At 42.9% G+C, this 22,749-nt stretch overlaps 1 protein-coding gene across 2 annotated transcripts in view; it reads left to right on the top strand.

Annotated features, from left to right (window-relative positions):
- LOC138268689 (KN motif and ankyrin repeat domain-containing protein 1-like) overlaps positions 1-22,749 on the top strand; it is a 110,753-nt gene that overhangs the window by 61,167 nt on the left and 26,837 nt on the right. For both annotated transcript variants that reach the window (XM_069218595.1, XM_069218594.1), the window contains exon 3: positions 19,964-20,074. In XM_069218595.1, coding sequence (XP_069074696.1) covers positions 20,038-20,074 — 37 coding nt within the window. In that variant the 5' untranslated portion in view covers positions 19,964-20,037. The remainder of the gene's footprint in view (positions 1-19,963; positions 20,075-22,749) is intronic.

The raw sequence follows: 22,749 nt of genomic DNA, 5'->3' as shown, positions 1-22,749 counted from the left end.
GATTACACAAGAATCAACCAGCTACCAATATTGATCGCTACAACATATTATCTCTCAATCAAGTCCCAGTGGGCTACTAAACACAAATTAATAAACACTTAATACCGTAAAGGGGTGAAACATATTGGGTAAAAGGACCAGCTTCTTCTAAAGAATATCAGAATAGACAATAATAGCTCCACTGGTCCCAACCACCCGCAGAACACTCTGAAAAGATAAAAAAAACACTAATGGCCTCCCCTGCACAATATTTCATGCAGCTCAGAAGAACCTGTCAAGAATCGCAGCTCCACATTGAACCCATAATACTACGAGTGAGCCCGTATTCCTCCTCTACAGTACTAACGCATGCACACCAGCAACAGCTGTGAATGGCAACTCCAAATAATGCACAAGATGTTATAAGTGAACATGCATCTCTTCACTACTATTTAAACCATGTGGTTCCTTACTGACAAAGGACAAAATGTATTTGGATTCTAAGATCCTTTCCTGGTTGCCACCTCTCATATCCTTATTAATTCCATCTACAACACTATATTTCAGATCTTTCAGTTCCCCTCCATGAACTTCACGGCAGTGCACCTCTACCGGGTATGTGTTGTCGTGATTCCTTATGGCCCTTAAATGCTGTAACACTGTCTTGTGCACTTGAAAAATAGCACTGCCAGCATAAATCTCAGGGCAGCTGCATCTCAGTATGTACACCACATAGCCACTGTCGCATGTGAAGCGACCCCTGAGGTTATGCACCACTCCACCATCAATCTTCACTTCCATCATGTTTTTTCCATTTGTACAGGCTTTACATTTAGAACACTTCATAAAACCACCACCAGATGTTAACCACCGCTGGCGTTCTGGAGCAGTCCAACACAGCCACTTCGAGTGTGGATATATATATATATATGTATAATATAAATTATTTAAGAATAATTATTAACATGGAAATAACCTGGTATTTGGAAACAATAAAATAGAATTTTACAGCACGTTACTCCTCAAATGTGTATTGCACCATAAAGCATTTATATTACTTAGATTTAGAATTTTTTTAAACACTAACATTAGACATGAACTCATCCTCGATAACACTTGTATTTAATACTTTAAAATTAATTCATTGTAATGTGGTTAATTTTTATCTTTTAAGCCACATAGGTCAATTTGATGTGTATATTTGTTTTAATGTCTTTACAGCCACTATAATTTTACTTTAAAATAATTCCTACTAATTTATTAAAATTAATATTTTGTTAAGTTTGTAACTAAGTTCCATTTATACTTGCCCACCAGCTTGAGGCTTTGTCATGGAAAGTAATCTTCAAACACCTCACAGACAGAGGAGTGATCAGCTGAGGTGCTCCTATTCCTGTCCCCTCTTGATAAGAACCTGTTTTTAAACTCAATCTGTCAACATGTATGACAGAGGTACGGAAAAAAGTGACATGGCTACGTCCCAGAACAACCACAGCAGGCTCTCGAGGAGAGTCAGGAGTCTGTCCTTTCATCTTTTCAAGGTGACAACTGAGCTCTCCTCCTTCCACCAACCCCTCGTCCAGTCTACTCAGTATGGCAACCCAGAGCTCTGGCACTCCAGTGAAAATGGATGCGGCTTGGCACGGAACGTTAATTTGCCTTCCCATCAGCGCTTGTCCTGAGTTCTGACAGGAAGTGATGTACCTTAGAATGGAACCTTCCTTTGCCTTCCTATCAGCACTGGTCCTGAGTTCTGACAGGAAGTGTTGTAACTTAGCATGGAACTTCCTTCACCTGTCCTTCAGCACTGGTTCTTAGTTGTGACAGGAAGTGATGCATGGAACCAGCATTCTGCTTAGCATGACAGCTCTGAGCTCTGATATGAAGTGATATGTCTTAGCATGGAACCTACCTGCATCCCTAAGTTCAGTGTTTGAATTTTGAAGAAGCCTCTGTTGTACCATAGTGTAATTAGGCTAATTTTCTTTCGGATTCCTTTTCTTTTTCATGCATAGGCTTGAAGCATTTCTAGTCTGTAGGTTTTAAGACTTCCTGCATCAAGGTTCGCTATAGATGTACAAGGAATGAGAAGCACTAGTCCCCCCAGATGCACCCCCATACTCTGAGATTGGGTCTTATTGCAGGAGGGACTGCAGGACTCTCCGAGAGGGCTAACGACATGCTCATGGCCAATGGTGGTGTGATGCCAATACCTGCAGGGGGTTTCTGGTGGTCCACGTGGAGCTTTTGCTTATGTTTGGTGATGGCTGCATGGTTTTTGAAGGTCTGACCTCTCGCAGATTGGAATAGTGTCTAGAGGGCTGGAGCATAACCTTGATAGGCAGGATTGCATGGTTGCTCCTGGAGGACCAGACAATGGAATGATTGTATTTGTGTGGGCCTAAAAAGACTCCTGACAGGTTAAGGCAGGATTATGGCAGTGGAGTGAGACTGAGATGTCGAGACAGCCTTTCATCAGGATTATAAAGCATGTACCATACCATTAGACATTAGATCAACATGCTTTACTGGTGAAATATAATTTTGGTACAACATATTAGATCTTGGAACCACGTGTCTTATTTTTGGTGGAATAAGATGATTTAGACCCTTAGATATTGGCATCATAGGTCCATTCTTCTTTAATAGAAATAGGAAAATAGGATACAGAACTCTATATATTAGGACTGCTGGTCTTTTTCCTTGAAATGCAATTCAATGTATATTGTACATTGAATGCAGGTACCACAGCTCCTTTCCTCTGTGATAGAAATAGGGTACAGTACAGTAGGCATTAAGACTACAGTCCTTCCCTTTAAATGCAATGTGTTTTCTGTACATTAGATGATGGTACCGCAGGTCTTTTCTTCTGTGATAGAAATAGGGCACAGTGGGGTACAGGTCCTTCCCTTGAAATGCAAGGAGTTTACACTACAGACGAGAGGTCCTGTCTTCTGAACATAAAGTCAGTAATGCAGTGTAGTATACATCAGGACCACATATACTAAAATATTAAGATTGCAGAGTACACTAGATTTTGGGACCAATGCTATTGCATCTCCCATTCAGATATGATACAGTACATAGGGCTTTGGGAACACATATCCTTTCTTCTGAAACTGAAACATGGTACAGTTCCTGAGATTTTAGAAAAACAGGTCTATCAACTGCAATACGACAACAGTACTGTACTTCAGATGTACAGACAACAGTTCATACAGAGATGGTACAGAACATTGGACATTTGGACCACAGGTTTATCCTGCTGGAGTATAAATATGGTAAGGTACATTACGTGTTCTGTGTAGAGGTTCCTTAATGAAGTACCACCATGGTACTGTAAATTGGATTTTTGGACCACATTTATTTTGAAGTAAAAAGATTTAAAGTACAAAAGATCAAAGGTCTTCTCTGCTACAGTACAAAGACAACATTACTTGTTAGGTACAGGTACCTGCCCTGAGATACCACAGTGGTAGAATACAATGGGTTTTAGGACCACAGGTCCTTTATTCTGAAGTTTAAAGATGATACAGTACATAAAACCAGGTATCTTTTCTTCTACAGTACCAAGATGGCACAATACATTACTAGTTAGGTTACCAGCTAGGTGCCTGCAATTAACTACCACGATGGTACCGTACATTGGATGTTGGCATCACTGTCTTCATTTTAAGAATAAAGATACTACGGAACTTTAGACTTTGGGAACACGCGTCCTTTCTTCTGCAGCGTAAAGATGGTACATTAGGTGTTGGGAGCTCAAGGATGGAGAGCAGTAAGTGAGGTCATCTGCCGGGATGGAGAATAATCACCTGCTGCAGCAAGAGAGCACGGGTACTTGGTCCTTTTCTGAATGTGCTCGGCTCTACCACCTGACTAAGGTGTAGTGAAAAGAGCTCTCTATTCCCAGTAGGTACCTTTCTACGAACCTACACATTGTAAAGGCAAAGAAAACCATCCCTTATGAACAGTCACCTAGGTTAGTTAGTCCTGCTGGGTGGCTATCACACAACGCAGTTTCTCTAATTCTGACCTTCCATGTCACTCACAAATGCATTCTGGGAGTAGTAGGCTTTGGCCTCTTCAACTGAAGGGATTGGAGTAAAATAATATTGCTATGTAAAACGATAACTCCCGACTGGAGCCTGGTGTACTTGCACGACTGAGTTAACAGATGATCCTGCCACTAAGGGTTTATAAACCTCAACTTAAAACACTTTTTATGAATCAGTTTGCGAAAAAGGAATCACTTACACATCGCTTTCACATAACAAGCACTGGCAAAGTCAATAATCAGCCCGTGGCAAGGCTGCAATTTTTAAAATAAATTTGTGCAATACTAAAACATATGTTGGGGAAAATGATGCTAAAAATGGAGGCCAGACCAACCAGCACACTCCTTTTCAGACGGGTGCGTACCTGTGAATAGGAAAAATGCTGCCACTCACAGCGGAAGCAAGGCAATGGATAAAGTGGGCGGACCCATTGCAGAAATGTTGTAGGCATTGGTTTGCAGACGCAAAATACGAATGACATTTGAATAGATGAAAACATGAAAAAACTTGAAAGAAAGCCCATTTATTCGTGAATTTATGTATGTATTTTAAAATGATATTTTTTCAACATGAGGTTATAGAAAAAGGCAACGATGCCTCTAGGCCAGACCTAAAAGACTACCTTGCCCACGTACATCTCGCCGCAATATAGATTAGGCGTGGACGTCATTTTGGGGTTCCAGCTACGACCCTTGGCTTGGCCTTTGCGACCCTTAGCCTCATAGGTTGCAAATTCAGTGCTAGGAAGACAGTGGCACCTTGTCCTTATGTAAGTAATTCGGGGCTCCACTCTCTTTGTTTTCTTCATTTTTTAATCACACTAATATTCACTATTATTGTAATAAAAAGTGAGTATAATTAGCTGGAATATGCCCTTCTATGGCAGCTGAAGTAAGTAAAAAATGCTTTTAAATGTATGTTGTGTGTGTACTTGCAAGTGAGAGTGTGTTTATGTGAAAGAGAGTGTATGTAAGTGTGAATTTGTGAAGTTCCTCCGCTAAGGTGGAGTAGCATCGCCCCACTGCTCTAAGCAGTGCAAAAAAGGAAAAATAAAATGATAATAACACAATGTTATTATCATTTTATTTTTCATTGCGGACCGAGCTTAGGGTGGTGGGTGGGGCTAGGCTGGAGGAGGGGTAGAGGAGGAGTGGTATGTACACCAGAAGTGCGCATTACGGTTTGGCCAGCCATCTTGACCGGGCCCAAACAGACATGCACACTTAGCATTTCTCCACTCTGCTGTATTGCACAGCCGGGTGGAAAAAATGCCCAGGCTCCCACTTCCTGTCTGAGCGCCGAACCAGGCTGCTCAGACCAGCCATAATGCTGCCGTCATGATGGTGGCAGAAGCGTCATGATTGGCTTAGGGAGTCTGGGAGCCTGTGTGCTTTCGTGCAGCCGGGAGTCAGGAAGAGAAGAGGACGGAGGTGAGCCGCAGCCATACACAGGTAAGTGTTTTTTTTTTATCCCCCGCTACTCCTGTTCCGTAGCAGCCACCACTGGTAAGTATGTGTGTGAGTGAAAGTGGAGGTCACTTCTGCTACCCCTAGCATTTCAGCAAATTGAAGTCCATGGCCGCAGGTAGCTGGTATGGCTCCTGCACAGCTGTTGCTCGATGTGTTGTTTCCACAAGGACTCTCACATTTCCAGCTATTGACACCTCTAGGGACGGGCCTCCTCCCAGACACATCCCCTCCTGTCAGAGCCCCCAGGGCTGTGCGCTCCGAGCCCAGCAACAACCTCAGTGCACAGAGAAGGGCTAATTTGGGTGAAGTGATTCACTGGAAATAACAAAGCGACAATATTTACTGCAGTTGCCAGTGGTAGAAGGCAGCAAGCCCTGGGAAGAATGTCCTGTGAGTATTCACTGTCACTTTAAACTACTAATAAAACAAGCATTTGCAATGCAATGTGTCTCGCGTTTGCTTTAGGTAGAGATATTAGAGTTGTAAATTCCTAACTGGACTTTTCTTGCCACAGAAACTGGAAATAAAAAGTAAAACAGTTGACATAAGGAAGCCGATTCAAAGCACAAAGAGAGAGACAAAGGGAGAAAGAAGTTTGCTCGCAGTCAGTTATCGATAAAAGTGCAATTGTCCATGGAACAGGGTTGATGGCCAAGGCAGTAACAAAACCGCCATAAGGAGGGACAAACGTAAACCAGTTACCAATGAAAACAAATGATTTATATGAGGCAAGCCCATGAACTAGTGATATTGATGGGTGTGCAGTCGGTGTGGTTAAAAGCCCAGATACATACCAACACGTCGGGAGAAGGAGCGCTTGCGCGCTGCCATGCTTAACCTAAATAGTTTTTTTTTTTTAGATAGGCTAAAAATATTGCTTTTATAAAGTGGTTGTTTATGCTCCTTATGGTTGAGTTGTGCAGAGAGGAAGAAGACGCTTTATTACATCGCGTGACGTCACTTTAAGAGCCTTTGAGTCAGTTATTGTTGTGCGTTCCAGCTGCACCGTGGCTCTGAATCCCTGAGGTAAACATATTTGGTACATTCAGTTTCATCGGTAGACCCGCAGTACTTGAGTGAACGTGCATCTATCTCCGAGACATCATGACTTTGTAACATACACGGATCATGTGAAAACAGTGAAGGGACTGAATTGTTGACTGATATAGCTTTGTAATGAAAGTATACATATATTTTTTATACAGTTTTTTGTATTTCTGTGCAACACATTTTAATAAGGGCCTCAGGGAACAAACATGTCTATTCTCTAATCCATGGGTCTTCAAACCGGGGGGCGAGCTGCCTATGGGGACCTCAAGTGATCTCAGGGGGATGGCCAGGGTTTGGCCAAAAGAAGCATCATGCAGATAACAGAGCTTTGTTTTAAGCTGAAAAAAATGAGCAGCAGTAAACCCCTCTGTAATGGGTCATCACTAACACGTTGTGTCATTTATATCCAACCTGGGAGCATGTGGCAAAAGGGAAGGGACCCAAAATAATTTTCAAAACCCCCACACCCACTTCTACTAATCGCACTGTGGATACGGTTAAACATAGTAAGGCCTACCCGATCATAATAGTATGTTTGGCATCGTGTATTTGATTGCATTTTTAAAACAGTAACAGAACGGAACTGCAATGTTTAAATAAGTCTTCACATATTTAAAGTTTGCCAGTTTAAAAGAATAATTGTGACAAATTCGTAAGGGGGGGGCGCGGCTAATTTTTGTTTTCCCCACTGGGGGCTCTGCATTAAAAAGTTTGAAGACCACTGTTTTAATCTGTCAAACTTGAGCCTCTGTGATGCAGTGACAGCAGTGCTTAATTTGAGCCAGTAGTCATGGGTGGAGAGCCCAGGACTCTTTTTGTGGCACAGGATTTACCTTCTGTCATAAGCCTTCATCCCAGGGAAAGCCACAAAAGGGTGAAATACGTAGGAAGGTAAAAATAGGAAAACTGGGACAAAGGCAAAAAGCAAGGATGGAAAGACAACTACCACAGAAAGATAAAGAGACAGGAAGTGCAGGGTGGTAGAAGAAATAGGCAGAAGATGATCATAAGACCTGGCAGCCTTGGTATTTTACAACCATGGCATTCGGCCTCACCGATGACAGGCTTCTAAAAAAAAAAAAACTATTGGCCCATCACTTATTTTTAAGTGGTTTCTGCTCTAGCGAGATTTTGCGTAACTACACAATGCGTACCGCCACATCACCTTTCACATAAATACAGATACAGAAATAGGCTCTTGGGCAATTCTTTTCAGGTTTTCCACATTGGCGACTGTTTTCCAGCTGGCTTTAGGCATTTCCTTACAGGGTGCTTGATTAGCGATGGTGAAAAAAAAACACATTTCAAGATGCTCGCCATGTGTTGAGTAACTAGTACATGCGTTGTGACCCTTATGCTTGGATGTGTCACAATTCAGTGACAGACGTCTGGGCATTTGTTAAATTTACCATTCTTAGATGTCCGACAGCCATGTCAGAATGGAAAAAAAAAATAATGAAGAAAAGTGCTTGTAAGCCCACAAAACACAGGAAGTGGATAGCAGATTCCAGGCACCCAAAACAATAAAATAAATACCATGATATTATGAAAACCACGGAAATACCATGCTATCATGGCCATGGTATAAGAGTTGAAAAGGTGCCAAGTGGCACCATGTCATGTCTACACACACCTACTACCTCACATACCTGCCAAACCACTAGGGCACATGGCACACAATCATTAAATCGCAGAACATGGGACATACAGTTAAACAAATACATACAACATTAAAATGCAGGAATACTCAAACACTAAGCTGGTAAGAGGTTCAATTGGGTGTCCACTCTTCTGACTAGACACTAGCCCAACAAGGCAACTTGGATGTCTGGTGCCAGACAACAAATACATACGCATGGGACATACATGCAGCTAAACTGCTCTTATAGATATTATGGGCAGTACGTAGTATGGTCAGGATGGCACATAATAGGTTCAATGTATTACTATGCATGTCAGACTCTCCTTGTAACTCCTTCCCACAGATGCCCTAAACTGAAGCACCTAAGTTGTGAAAGACATCCTTGTGTTTGGATCTGCACAGCTTCTCGATCTACGATGGAGAGGTGACTCTCCCATTATCTCTCTCAGGAGCCCACATCAATATTAGGCTTTGAGGATCCCATGTCAGGATCTTATGGACAATCCTCATGGCAAAGGTTGTACCAACTTGGTAAGTGACTGCCAGTGCTTAACGCACCCAGAGCTTTGGTGGGCCTATGTGGGTCTGCCCAATTACTGCTGTTCTCCTGGAATCCAGTGTCCCTTTTTGCGCAGAGGGCCCAGACTAGTCCAACCCGAAGAGTGGATGTGGACAAGACTTCTCTTGCACACACTCTCCACTGCAACTTAGTAAAGTACACACGGGTCTAACGCTTGGATAAGTCTTTCTACCTTTCAGGGCACCCTTTTCAAGGGAACTTCCAAGAGATGCTCCTCTGTGTTGCTGAGTAGCTGTCATCTAAGGGAGAGCAACACACTCCAGACCTCCACTACTGACTCTCCGCTGTCTCAGCAAATTCTGGCCTGGGTTGGGTTCCACAAAACTCCCTCAAATTGAGGAGAATGGGACTGTCTCCATTTTGGAATCTGGTGACAATCCATCCAGTATTCCATATACACGTGTGCTACTGCCCATCCTAGAGGCGGGGTTTACCACAAGCTGTCCGAATTAGGTGGACTTTTTCCATCAAACCTTCATGTGTCTCTCCTTTGAGTATTTGTTAGTTCTTTTTTCTAAAGTTGGCTATGCACTAATAATAGGTGGTCTTCTTTCATAACATCATTATTTTTAATGAATATTTTATTTATTAGCTTGAGAGTGCAGTTGCGAAATCAACAGTTTCTCCACTGCAAACATTTGAGATATCCTAAAAATATTTAGAAAAATACATTTTGCAATAAGGGACATATCTGACTTTTGTATTATTGATAAATGAAATTGACTTTTTACAGCTTTGTAACCCCACGTAATGGAAACCTAATACAGCATCTGGGTTGGATACTCCTGTTCACAACTCCCCCTCCCTAACCAAATTTTGTTCCTGCCTCAATACAAAGAGGAGTTTTAGACAAGACTCTTAGAGTAATTTCTGTAGCAATCTGTGATACATTCCGAAATGAACCACAGATTGCCATGGTGCCACACCACATGTGCACAGGAGGATTCTAAGAGCAGGATGGATGGTTCAGCTCGGCTTCTAAACTGTTTAAAATATTAAATCATTAGAGCTTTATACGTTGCATAATTCGCAGAGAACTTCACTCAAGCAACAACTCTATTAGGTCTACCTGGCAGAGTTTCTAGCCCAGCATGTCACTTTCCTTTATCTAGGTCCCGCACAGCCCTGCATTGTCCGTAGGCCTTGAAAGCTTAGCACCTTTCCAGAGCCTTACATTGCCATGCATCGTTTTTAGGCCCTTCTAGTCTCTTTACCGTTTCTAGGTCCTACATCATCATACCCTGTACAGCCTCTGCATGGCCCTGCACCATTTAGAGGCCTGCATGACACTGGACCAGGTTTGGGCTCTTTATGGTCCTGCATCAGATCTAGGCCCAGTATGCCCTGCACTATTTGTAGGCTGAACATGGGCATGTACTATTTCTAGGCCCTGCTCGGCTCTCCACCAGTTCTAAGCCGTTCGTGGCTCAGCACTGTTTCTGAGCCCTGCACCAAATCTATGCCTACTTGGCACTTGACCTATCTTGGGCTCTTTATGGTCCTGCACCTTTGCTAGATCCTGCGTGCCCTGCACTATTTGTAGGCCGAACATGGCCATGTACCATGTCTAGGCCCTGCTCGGCCATACACCGTCTCTAGGTCCTTCTTGGCCACACCATTTTCAGGCATGAATCTGCACCATCTGTAGGCCCCACAAGGCACTGGACCGATCCCAGGCCCGGCATAGCCCGCACCAGTTCTAGCACACCCTGCATCATCTGTAGGCCGTGCATAGCCATGTACCATTTCTGAGCCCTGCCTGACTCTGCAGTTTCTAGGAACTGTATTGCTCTAGCTGATGGAAATAAAGGGTTTATTCTGTATCCTTATTTTCATTACTTGAGTATAAGGTAGGCAATGGACACGGATGAGCTGACACCTGAAATAAAGTGTGAGTCCAGAGTACATGGTGAGGGCGTGAGACAGATATTTGGATGTCAGCTACAGAGCAGTGTTAGTGAAATATCCAGATCAGGATAAGAAGTCTCCTAGGGAGTTAGTCTGATGGGTTGAGATGAGAGGACTAAGAACAGAAGCTTAAAGCCTCCCACGTGCAAGGGCTGGCGGATTACCAGCAAAGGGGGAATATCTGCCAGTGTGATATGATAAAGAACTTCTGGGTGCTGACCTTGTGATTACAACATACACATGTTTTCAGGAGCGTGCCGGCTCTACAGTACAGAAGGTGATAATGGCAAACGAGGAGGAGGCGGTGGTGGTTTCACACATGTTAACCAAGGACAGTTGTAGACAAAATAAAGATCAGAAATGTAATGAATAGACATCTGCTGCCAAAAACTCAAGCCTTTAAAGCTCTGCGGACAGAGATCTCCTTTGGAAAACAAGACTGTCTGAGAGATGCTTCATCTGTGGCTGCAGCTTAGAAGCACAAGCTAATGAGAGATACCGCTACTGTGGTTGTCCATTGCGAAATTTTGGCTTCTCTCAGTAGCCAGATAACTTTAACAGGATCTCTAGAGCCAAAGCCCACCTCTGTTCAGTCTCCTGATACGGAATAATGGGTGGTGCTCCTGTCCAGAGGCAACCAAGGGTTTAGATGTCTATAGACTCTTTGTTCAGTCAAAAACGAGCCTGGATAACATCAAAATTCAAACAAGAAAACGTACAGTGAGTTATCACATCTCTACTCAGACTGTAGGTCGCAAAAGGTCACTGCTTCTTTTGAAGAGTACAGAACACAACATACATTTATTTGCCTGTAGGGTAAAGGCTTGATGAGCCTCGCCCTGCAATTACAAACAATTTCCCTGACATAGGACTTTCAGTCCTGCTGTCCACATGCGCAAGTGCACAACTATGTGGTCACACAGACAGAGTACCTCATCCGCCAATATCTAAATCAGGCCCTTGATGTCTACAACTGCAAATGCACATGTGTGCAAATATACGCACAGTTTCCCAGGATTTCCAGACCTCAGGTCTACACATGCAAATTCACATGCATGCAGATACACGCACACTTTCATAGGATTTCAGACCTGCTGTCTACACATGCAAATGCATATGCCAGCAGACACATGCACAACTTCATAAGGCTTTCAGACTGGCTGCCTACACATGCAAAAGCACATATGGGCAGATACACGCAGAGCTTTATACGAATTTCTGGCCTTTGATCTACACATGCAAATACACAACCATGCAGATACATCCACAGCTTCATTGGACTTCATACCTGCTGTCTACACATGCAAATGCACATGCTGGCCGGCTAACACACAGCTTCATGGACTTCCAGACCAGCAGTCTACACATGCGAGATGACACGCACAGCTTCATAGAACTTCCAGATCTGCTGTCTACCCTTAAAAATTCCACAAGCATGCAAATACATGCACAGCTTCATAGGACTTCCAGACGTGATGTCTACACGTGCAAATGCACATGCATGCAGATACACACACAGCTTCATAGGACTTCATACCTGATGTCCACACATGCAAATACATATGCCAGCAGACACACGCACAGCTTTATAAGGCTTTCAGACCTGCTGCCTACACATGCAGATGCACATATGGTCAGATGCACGCACAGCTTCATAGGACTTCCAAGCCTGTAATCTACACATACAAGTACACACCCATGCAGATACATACACAGCATTATAGGACTTCATACCTGCTGTCTATACATGCTAATTCACATGCCGGCAGGCACATACACGCCTTCATAGGAGTTACAGAGCTGAGGACTACACATACGAGAAGACACACACACAGACTTCATAGAACTTCCAGATCTGCTGTCTACATTTAAAAATCCACATGCATGCAGATATACGCACAGCTTCATAGGACTTCCAGAGCTGTTGCCTACACATGCAAATGCACGAACATGCAGGCACACATATCTTCATTGTACTTCCAGACCTACATTTTATCCAGGCAAATGGGCGGGACAAACATGCAAACCCGTACAGCTTTGTAGGACTTCCAGAGCTGTTGCCTACAAATGCAAGTGCACATGCGGAAAGACTCACGCACAGCTTCATAGGACTTCCAAAACTGTTGCCTACAAATGCAAGTGCACATGCGGAAAGACTCACGCACAGCTTCATAGGACTTCATAGGACTTCCAGAACAAGTGCCTGAGTCACAAAGTGCTGTTTCAAGTAACAAAGGGGATTTGCTCACACAGAGGTTTATGCGTGATGATCTCTCCCATGGGAGTCAGTCGCCTCTCAGGTTTGCAATTGCCTGGAAGTTTGTGAACATCCACAAACTTACAGGGTTGAGTATAATCAAAAACCCCTTGTCACCACTTCCTACCTTTGAAATTGTCAAACATTTACCCCTTACAATGGCAGTAGATCACTTTATAAGTAGAAAGGGAATTCGGACACTCTCAAAATTGGTGGGGTGTGGGGAAATATCTACATAAAAATATCTGACCTACATAGTGAAGACATTTTTTTTGTACCTGCTATAATTTCATGCATGTATGTTACAAATTTATATCAAAAACTGAAATTGTGAAGCTTTTTTTCTTGAAAATTGCGAGCTACTCTTATTTCCAGCCATAAATTGGAAGCCTTTTGAGAATTCCAAAAAGTTGCAAATGTATCCCTCTATGAGTTACCAAAAAGTGGGTACAGAGACATTCCTTTATCACTGTACTGTTCATGCACCCACACACACAAACGCATTATGATGTATTTTGTGCACAAATGTTCAGTTTCAAAGTCCAATTTGAGAATGAGACTACATTCTTCAGGGAAACCTAAGAAAGGGTGCAGTGCACTGATCACTGTGAGTCACTGGCCTTTTTTTTAATCCTGTACAGGAGTCAAAAGATGTTACAGACTCAGGCCCTCTAAAATGATGTGGTCATTTTTCCAATATCATGCAATTTGACAGGCTTGAAAATATACACAAAGCCCCGGTTTTGGCAACGGAAATTGTATTGTTTAAAACTCCACCCCCCGTGGAACACATGAGCACGAGAATAAAACAAGACCTGCCCCTAATTGGAGGGAGGTGAGCCAGGGTTGTCCTCGTGCTAGCCCCCCAGGCAGAAAAGGAAGGAAGCCGTGTGTTCACACCCGTGCTTTTTCTGGGGAGCACTTGAAAGTTTTCTATACTTTATTTTCCTGTGCGGAGGTGGAATGTCTAAAGCTCATGCCAGCCTGGTATTTAACTGCTGACCTGGTTTTCCAGAGAGGAAATCCCGCGAACACTGCACATTCTACTGCAGCATCCCTGATCATTTTCAAACTGCAGAGAGTGTTGTGTGCATTGAGGTTTAGAACACATGCCCCCCTGAGGGGAGAGAGTGACCAAGATAGGGTTAAAGGCTTAGCTCTCGCTGGAAACACAGTAACAATCAAATCTTAGGCCAAACGTGAGCCCTGCCCCCCCCCCCCCTCCCCCCCGTGCTTAGGTACTCCATGCCACAACCCTGCCTCTGGGAGCTATGTCAGTGGTTGCCCACTCAACCTGTCATTGAAGAATGCCAAGTCTGGGTTCCTCCTATGTATCCGACTGGACTGTGCTCTCTGGGGGGCATGAACTCCCTAACTCTATATCATCCCGTTCGGTTCTCTGGAGTACCCCAGGTGACATGTAGCATTAAATGAAACTCCTAAGTACACACATACATTACACAATCAAGGTAATCACAGTGCACGAGTACATATTGCAAGATACAGATGAGACCTCCACCTGGACTGTGTTCACACCATAAGAGAGAGCACAGGAATTGTACCCTCACCCCCTCCCCTTCGCTTGTACACCATTCATCTGATCTGCAGATCTCCCGAGCCACCCCATCTCTGTTTGTAGATGTACACACCGTATGGATTTACTGAAAATGTAGCAGAGATCATGGTATCTCTGCGATGAACCTTTCTTAAAGACCTCATGTAAGGGTTTCCATCCTCCTCTGTGAGTGTCACAATCATCGCTCAATGCGCATTGCACCCAGGGCTTGCACTGCCAGTCCCTCTCATCCAGTGAGCAATACGGGCACCTTCCTAGTGCCCTTACCTTGTACACCTTGGCATTCGTACACCATCCCCTCCTTTCCTTGCTTTGTCCTCAGACTCATTGGCACTGAACAGAGCACCAGTGATGGATGAGAGGTACTCACGGGCACTGGACGAGAGTGAGGGACATGAGGGCCTCCTTGAACCTAGATTGAGTCCCAGTACGCAGTGCACCAGTGAGGGGCTGGATGTACTCGCTGGCACTAGAAGGAGCACAGGATGCCTCATTGGCAGTGATTTGGGTAACAGCAATTGACAGGAGTTACTCACCACACTGGACAGTGCACCCTTGCTAGACAAGATGTACTTATTGGTATCGGACAGCGCACGAGTGATAGAAACAGGGTGCTCACCAGCACTGGACAGGGTGTGAATGATAGGGGGCATCATTGACTCTGATGTAGGCCCCATCAAGAGCAAGAGAGGGAGCATTAGTCAGGCAGCCTGTTTGGCCAATAGTTAACACCAGCACATAACATTCATCAGCATCACTATGTGAGCGTTTAAGTAGCTAGGGTACCAATTGATAAGCAAAGAGGCAGACATTTCCTAATGAACATTACAAATCCCTCTTACACTAGTCCCTCACATATAAAAAAAAATCCCACTTTTCTGGAGTTGAAGAAACTCTGTGTATTATATGGGCAATATTTTAGGCAATCCGAGCTTCGTAGAATGAGTTCCGAGTCCAAACTGAATATTCCTGCGCTAGACAACAACTCAGAAAATATACTACATCACCATGTAAGAAAACAATTGTTTTCCACAGCTCTGAGATTATTACTTATAGTTCTATAAACTATATCAGGGCCACTAAGATCGACCTCCAGGTATATTGCATGAAGAATATTGCCTACAACCATATTCTCAATTCAAGTGCCTCATTATTACTACTATCTTTAAACAATGATGAACTTGTTTAATTAACCCTATCAACTATTCTATTAATCTATTGTACTGACCCATACTTACGTAGTGAGGTAGTGGTTGTGTCGAAGTTGAGGATGTAATATAATTGTTATGTGATAAAATGCATGCTATATAATGTGAATATACAATGGTCCTATCTGTCTTATCTAGTAAACAAGACCTAGATTAACACTGCAAGAGGATCTACTCTTAATCCCATCTCTCATCTGTCCTCAAACTCACCCGCTCAGCCCAACTGTCTGCATACTCCTTACGCACCTCCAACCCTGTTTACTGTAAAATACATTACTCTTTTGGATTATTTAAAATTGAAGGCAAGTCAAAAGAACTGTCTAGCATACAAGCCACAGAGAGATACCAGATTGGCTGTACACACATTCCATCTGGTCCCATTGGCCACGGTTGGAAGTGGTAAAATGTTGCTTGGCCCTGGGCAGCAAAAATCCTTCCCGCAGCCCTTCAACAATTTGTTCCAGGATGCTGAACTAAGACTAGAAAGGATGTGGTTAGGCTCAGTCTTTGGAAAAAAAACATTTCCTTACTCAACTGCTTTGAAATAAATTCTGAAATGTAATTGCAGCTGGGGATAATTTTAGAGCTGCTAGTCTGTGGAATGTTTCTGGCAAACATTGCAGAACACTTGAATATGCAGGATGCAGGTGTCAGAGTATTGTGCAGAGACTCTCCGTCTGCATCCTTCAGTACCAAAACTCTATACACACCAATAGAATGCCAAGCGTATGCTCTTGATGTTTATGTTTATGTAACACAATGGGATTTTAATTGCTGTAAATTTTTTGATTAGGAATTGCTTGTCTTTGGATAGCATAGCCTTTCATTATGGCATAATGCTATTCACATTATGCTTTAAGGTATAATACTAATCACTAACCACCATTCACATTCATTTCTCTCACTTTGCTCTCATAATAACATGTTGGACAAAACACTGTTTTGGTCCTGGAGTAAAATCTATGCACAAATAGGCATCCTTAAATCACCAGTCCTTTGTCAAAAGTTTCAACTATACAATACTTCACCTCCTGAGTTCATCATATACATTGCAACTCTCATTTTTCATAACATAGTATTTTAGCAACACGAAGAAAACTTAGCAGGACACCTTGGTTTGAGACGAAGGGCAGTCTAAGACTTGAGAATGCAGGAGGTGAATTGAACACACACATTAGCTTAGGGAAAGGGCATTGATATCGTCAGCCCTGGTGGTATGCGTCGGCAAGGATACGTTGTGGGTGGAGAGCTTTAGGGAGGCCAGAGAGAACAGATAGGTTCATGGAAGGTCTTGTAGGAAGTGCTGTTTCTGGTCCCTTTTAAAGGAGGAGGCTGATGTGGCCGTTCAGATGTGTGCCAGTATAGCATTCAGATACGTTCTGCACTCTTAGAGTATGATTATTGTTAAATCTGATTTAATACACAGGAGACCAACTTTGGTCAAAGGGAGAGCGGTCCATGCTAGAGTTTCAAGACAACCCCTTCATAAACTGTTTCCACTTAAATTCATTGTTTGGGAATGTACTAATATGGATATACTGAAAATGTAGCACAAACCTATCCCCCATATGACATCAACCTTGCTCTAAGTTATCCGATATCCACACAGAAATTATTAAAATATGAACAAGTTTTAGTGCGTAAAAATCACAAACAGTATTAACAATAAGGCAATAATATTTTCTTTTAATATCTTATTTTTGTTACATGTTAATTCTTTTCTTGTTATTGCTATAACAGTTTGCATACCATGTTTTCCAGGCATCCACCTGGGAGGTAAAGATACTCCTACTAAACTCCTTATACTATACAACTTCAGGTGTTACATGGGAACCTATACACTTTTCACTATCTAGGTATTTAAGTGTAAAATGAAAACATAGATGTACTGGGGTGGTAACTTAAGGGCCGCTAATGCATCCATACCCCCTCAGGTAAACTTCTGGATAACACTCCCTCTATTACTGAGCAGCAAAAATGGTGATGCTTTCCAGGTTGCCTTACTGTTTTCTAATTTACCAGTTGCCCGCGCTACATTCAAGGAGTTGGATAAATTATTTGGAGGGCTTGATATGGAGGTTAGCGGAGGACAAGAGTCTCATTAGCCAAGATGAAGGCACACATAGTGAAAAGAGGGCACAGGGTGCTCCTTAACAGTGCACATGTGTGTAATTTCTATTTAGCATTACCTTCCAGTACAATCCTATAACTAGACATTTTAAAAAAACGTGTTTCACACATTTCATATGCGAGGTGCAGCACACACGCTATCTGTGAAATATATAGAAAAATAAAAAACTTTTATCATACTTTGAGACACTCAGTTGGAAACGGTATTTTTATACTCACATCCAGGTCTAATCATTCCAGTACAAAGAGCTTTGTGTAAAAAACACTATGGGTGTTTGCACTGGAATGCCCAAGTACTATCCATGAAACACCTGCTGGAAGATAAGTATTGCAAAGTACTAATAAGCACTATTTGCAGCTCTTTGTGGGTACTTTTCCAGCACAAAACAATGTTTTGTGTTGAAAAATAAATACCTTGGGGTCTAATTGAGATTTTGCACTGTATTTACATCACCAAAGTGACGCAAATCAAATCAAAATCTTTTTTTACTAATTTACTTTCCAGAGCAAAACTTGTTATCCACTGGATAATCACTTGAAATTGGTGCATAGCGCTGCTTTGCATAACTTAATGGAGGCAGTCCAATGGTGGTGCAGGGGCGTTCCCATGCAACCACACAAGGTTTTTGCACAAAATCCCATTTACTCAAGCAAGTAGACAGGGTTTTGCGTCAAAAAATAGCATCCCTTTCAAATAGGCGCTATTACGGAGAAATGCTTTTATTTCTGCGCAGCACACATACAAGGTGGGAAAAGTTTTAAGTTAGTTTAAGCATAGTATTTTGTACTGGAAGGGTATCTTTTCAGTACAAAGCCTTCACTAGACTCATGTAGACACCTTTGAACTATGGTACAACGGTGCATGTGTGGCGCACGGCAGCACATTTCTGCTCCAGTGCCAAGGAAAGGGGAGGAGAGTGCAGTATTTCTGTAAATGTGATACTCCCCTGCTCTCTTCTTCTCATGCAGCATTTCTGTCTTCTGGCCTGTGCTGCATGGGAATTTAGTAAATCTGGGTCCTAATCTATAATTAATGCTGCTTTGCATCACTTTTTCTGATGTTGTTGCGGCACACAATCCCGATAAATGTGCCCCTAGAATTTAATGCAAATTCAGCAAAATAAAAAAGTGACCAAACTGTGTTTCCCTCACAACAGGGCCCAGATTTACAGAAAAGGTACGGAACGCAGAAGCCAAAAATGCTGCACTGCGTTGCGTGACAGGGAGGGAGAAGGAGAACGCCATATCTACAAACATATGGCACTCTCCCCCATTCTCCCTAGCACCAGCGCTGATTTCAGCTCCCTCGCTAGCATAGGTTTTGTACTGAATGTGTACCCTTCCAGTACAAAGTACTATGCTTAGATACCCTTTAAAAAGTGTCCTACTTTGTATGCGTGCTGCACAATGCAGCATACATGCAAAGTTGGAAAAGAAAGAAGAAATAAAAACATTTCTCCTTTTAAAGTCTGCTTTTGAATGGCTTTAACTTTCGGCGCAAAGCCCTACTATTGTTTGTAGATACAGTTTTGCATCAAAAGGCATGGGTGGTTGCATGGGAATGCCCATGTGCCACCCATGTAATACCTCCTTGGTGCTAAGTAATGCAAAGCAGTGCTTACATACAGGGGACTTTTACTGGAAAGTAAATGAGGAAAAAAACATTTTGTGTTGGTTAGCGTCACTTTTGTGATGCTAACCCAGTGCAAAATGTTTGTAAATCTCCAGTCTCCGACGTGGCAAGCACATGAAATACATGTGCTTTTTATCTAAGCATAGCAAATAATCGATAAGGTCTGCCCATACTGGAACAGTTTAGTGTAGAGTCAGTACCGTTGTACTATTCCTCATTACAGAAGCATAACAATGGTTTACTGAACGTGATTGATTGTTTCTGCACCAGGGAAATGTTATTGTCACGTGATCTCAGTAGTGAACTAAGAGCACAGAAAAATCTGTGAACCTACAAAAAAATCTTTAATTCATAACAGTTTGCATCTCTCCTGAGTCCGAATGAAAGTGGATTGATCATGTCACCTGCGCTACTGAAGTTGGCATAGGGGTTTTGCGTTTTTTTTTTTAACGTGTACCTGTTCCCATTCACAGATTTTGCCATCAACTGGATTCTTGCATCCTGTCTACATCAGAACCTGTCTATGGCTTTCTGACCATCTTTTAAAATGGCACAATCCGTACATCTTAATCAGAATCTGCCCGGTAAGTTTAAATTCTTACTACCTAAAACATAAAGGATGGACACATTTCTTATAATGCCAAAATCTTCCACTGAAATAAACTGACTGATGTGTGTGTTATATTATGTATGGCAGTGGTTCCAAATCCTGTGGCCTGGGGACCCATGGGGATCCGCAGAGGATCCGCGACTGCTTAGAAAATGAAATAATATTAACAGATAAGGTCCCCCGGCTTCGATTAATGATTCGGTGAGCTCCACGGATTCTAATAATAATTCAGTGGGGGGGTCCCCGGGTTCCAGTAATGATAAAGTGGGGTCCACAGAAGTCAAAAGGTTCGTAACCACTGATGTATTGCATTTCTACAGCGCTTTCTACCACAATGGCACTAGAGCACTGTTTTAGCTGCATCAATTCAGGTAGACATTAAGTGCCAGCAAGTAATTGTGAATGTTGCTTTTTGGTCCTACTTGACCTCACTGTAACACAAGGTACCGGTGCGTCATTTTACTGTAATGATTTGTAGTAGTGCAGAGCAAACTGTGAAGATTCCACCAGCAGAAACCTGGCCAAAGTAAAGTGCAAACTAATGGCGCAAATCATGTGGCGCGTACTGTTCCAGATATTGTGGCTATTTCTTTTCGCTTATTTACAGCGAGTTTTTAGCAATGCTACGTTAGGACAGCATGCTATGTTATACTTTTCTAGTGTAGAGTCCAGACCAGCTGCACGCCGTCCAGGTTATTATTGAGAAGCAAAGAAGAATGCAGTCCCACCTCTAGTTACACCCAAGTGATGGATGACAATTATATTGTAGGGTGAAAGGCTTTGATGTATCCCTGGCAGCCACTGGACTGACCGCTTCAGGTCAGAAAAATAGAGGAAAAAAAATTGATTTCAGTATACATAAAAGGCCCAACCAGGTAAGAAGACACTTTTAAGGGAGATGAATTGCAGCTGCAACCATCTCTGTGTGTTCTGCGGTCCGTGTTCTTTAAAGGAAAGGTATTCAGCTGGATGACATGAGGCGTCTGACAACACATCAAGAGGGAGCCTGAGGCATGGCAGCTCCTGCTTCCTTGGATTTCATGTTTTTCCACGTGCAGTGATCTTCACACTGTGATTTGTTTTGAGAGGACCTTCAAGGTAGATGAGGGGAAGGCGGCCCGGACAGCAAGGAATGCTTCAGTGGAATGTGTGATGTATGTCTACTTTACATATGTCGAACACCTTTTCCTGTCGCATAATTTACTAAATCCTGCCACATAATTTGGGCCTCTCATGCCCCATAATTCCAGTGACCCTGTGTATGCCTACTTCTTTACATATGTCTAACTCCTTTTCCTTCCTTCTCCAAACCATCCCTTCTACCCTTGGTTACTACAGCTACTTTGATTCGCCCTTACTCCTCTCCACTCCTCATCTATCTCTTAATCTTCTTGTTCCTCAGCTTCTTGCTCATTTTGGCCCTTTCTGGAACAAACTCAGGTGAACTCTACTCTATTTGTTTCGGCTTTTTAAATTGTTATTTTTCTATCCAGTGCGATTTAATTTGAAGCATGTCTTCTCCGGTGTCATGTAAAGCACTCTGACACCTCTGGGTTCAGTATGTTATATAAGAATGCATACATAAATAAATACATCACAAGAAACAATTACTACCTCGAGGCACCATCAGTACAGGTCCTTAAGAGAGTGTTAGTTCCACACCAGGTTAGTTCCAGGCTTTCACCTAAAGCAATGTTCAATTGGCCTGATGGACACTCTGGCAATCTAGCACTGGTCCCACAGGCTGTTACAGGAGCAAAACAAATGGACCATGGGTGGTACATCAGCGTTTCCATGCAATCAGCCATGGTTTCCGTGGCAAAGTCCCATCTACTAACTTTTGTAGACCAGGCCTGCATCAAAAATGTAGATCTCCTCCAGGAGGTAACATTCTTAACTTTGTTGTGTGCTGTATGTACAGCACACATACAAAGTAGAACAAGTTTTAACTATGCCTAGGCATAGTGTTCTGCACTAGAATGGTACCCATCCACTAAAAAAACCTATGCTAGACTCACTCAGGCACCTTCCCACTATTGTGCAAAGGTGTGTGCATGGCATTAGGTACCGAGAAAGTGACCAAAGCAGCACAGCAACCTTGGATGCTGCACTGGGACAAGTGAAAACGTAACACATTTGCCTCTGAATTTTAACTCTGGCTTGCAAACTGCACATGTGGAGTCCCTGGACAGCAAGAGAGAATATTAAATTCACCATGGCTCCCAACCCATTCATTCTTCCCCTGTCCCCTGACAACTGTGCCAAAAGTGAAGTAACAGGCCGGTCAGATGTTATGTGAACCCTTTGGGTGTCCTGGGGTCCATGAACAACAACATTGTTTATTAAAGCAAGCACATGAGAAGGGTTTGCACAGCACGCTTCCCCCTATACCCACCTCACTGCCAACTCCCTCCCCCAGAACCACCCCCAACTCCAGACCCGCCACCCTGCTGGCATCAATGCAGCCCTCGGTCACATCACAGAGCAAACCTTTTAGCTCCCGGGAAAAGTTTTGCGAGTATCCATGTTCTAAACAACAAAGGTAGCCTATTAAAGATCTTAAAATTGATAGGAAAATATAGGATACTGTGTGGAAACTGTCCATAGCAAAACTGCAAAAAATGAGACACGACCGTGAGGTCTAACAAA

Source organism: Pleurodeles waltl, chromosome 12 (assembly GCF_031143425.1).
Source record: "Pleurodeles waltl isolate 20211129_DDA chromosome 12, aPleWal1.hap1.20221129, whole genome shotgun sequence".
In the NCBI taxonomy this organism is placed as follows: Eukaryota; Metazoa; Chordata; class Amphibia; order Caudata; family Salamandridae; genus Pleurodeles; species Pleurodeles waltl.
The sequence above is the reverse complement of the archived record's forward strand: the minus strand, read 5'-3'. Positions and strand labels throughout refer to the sequence as shown.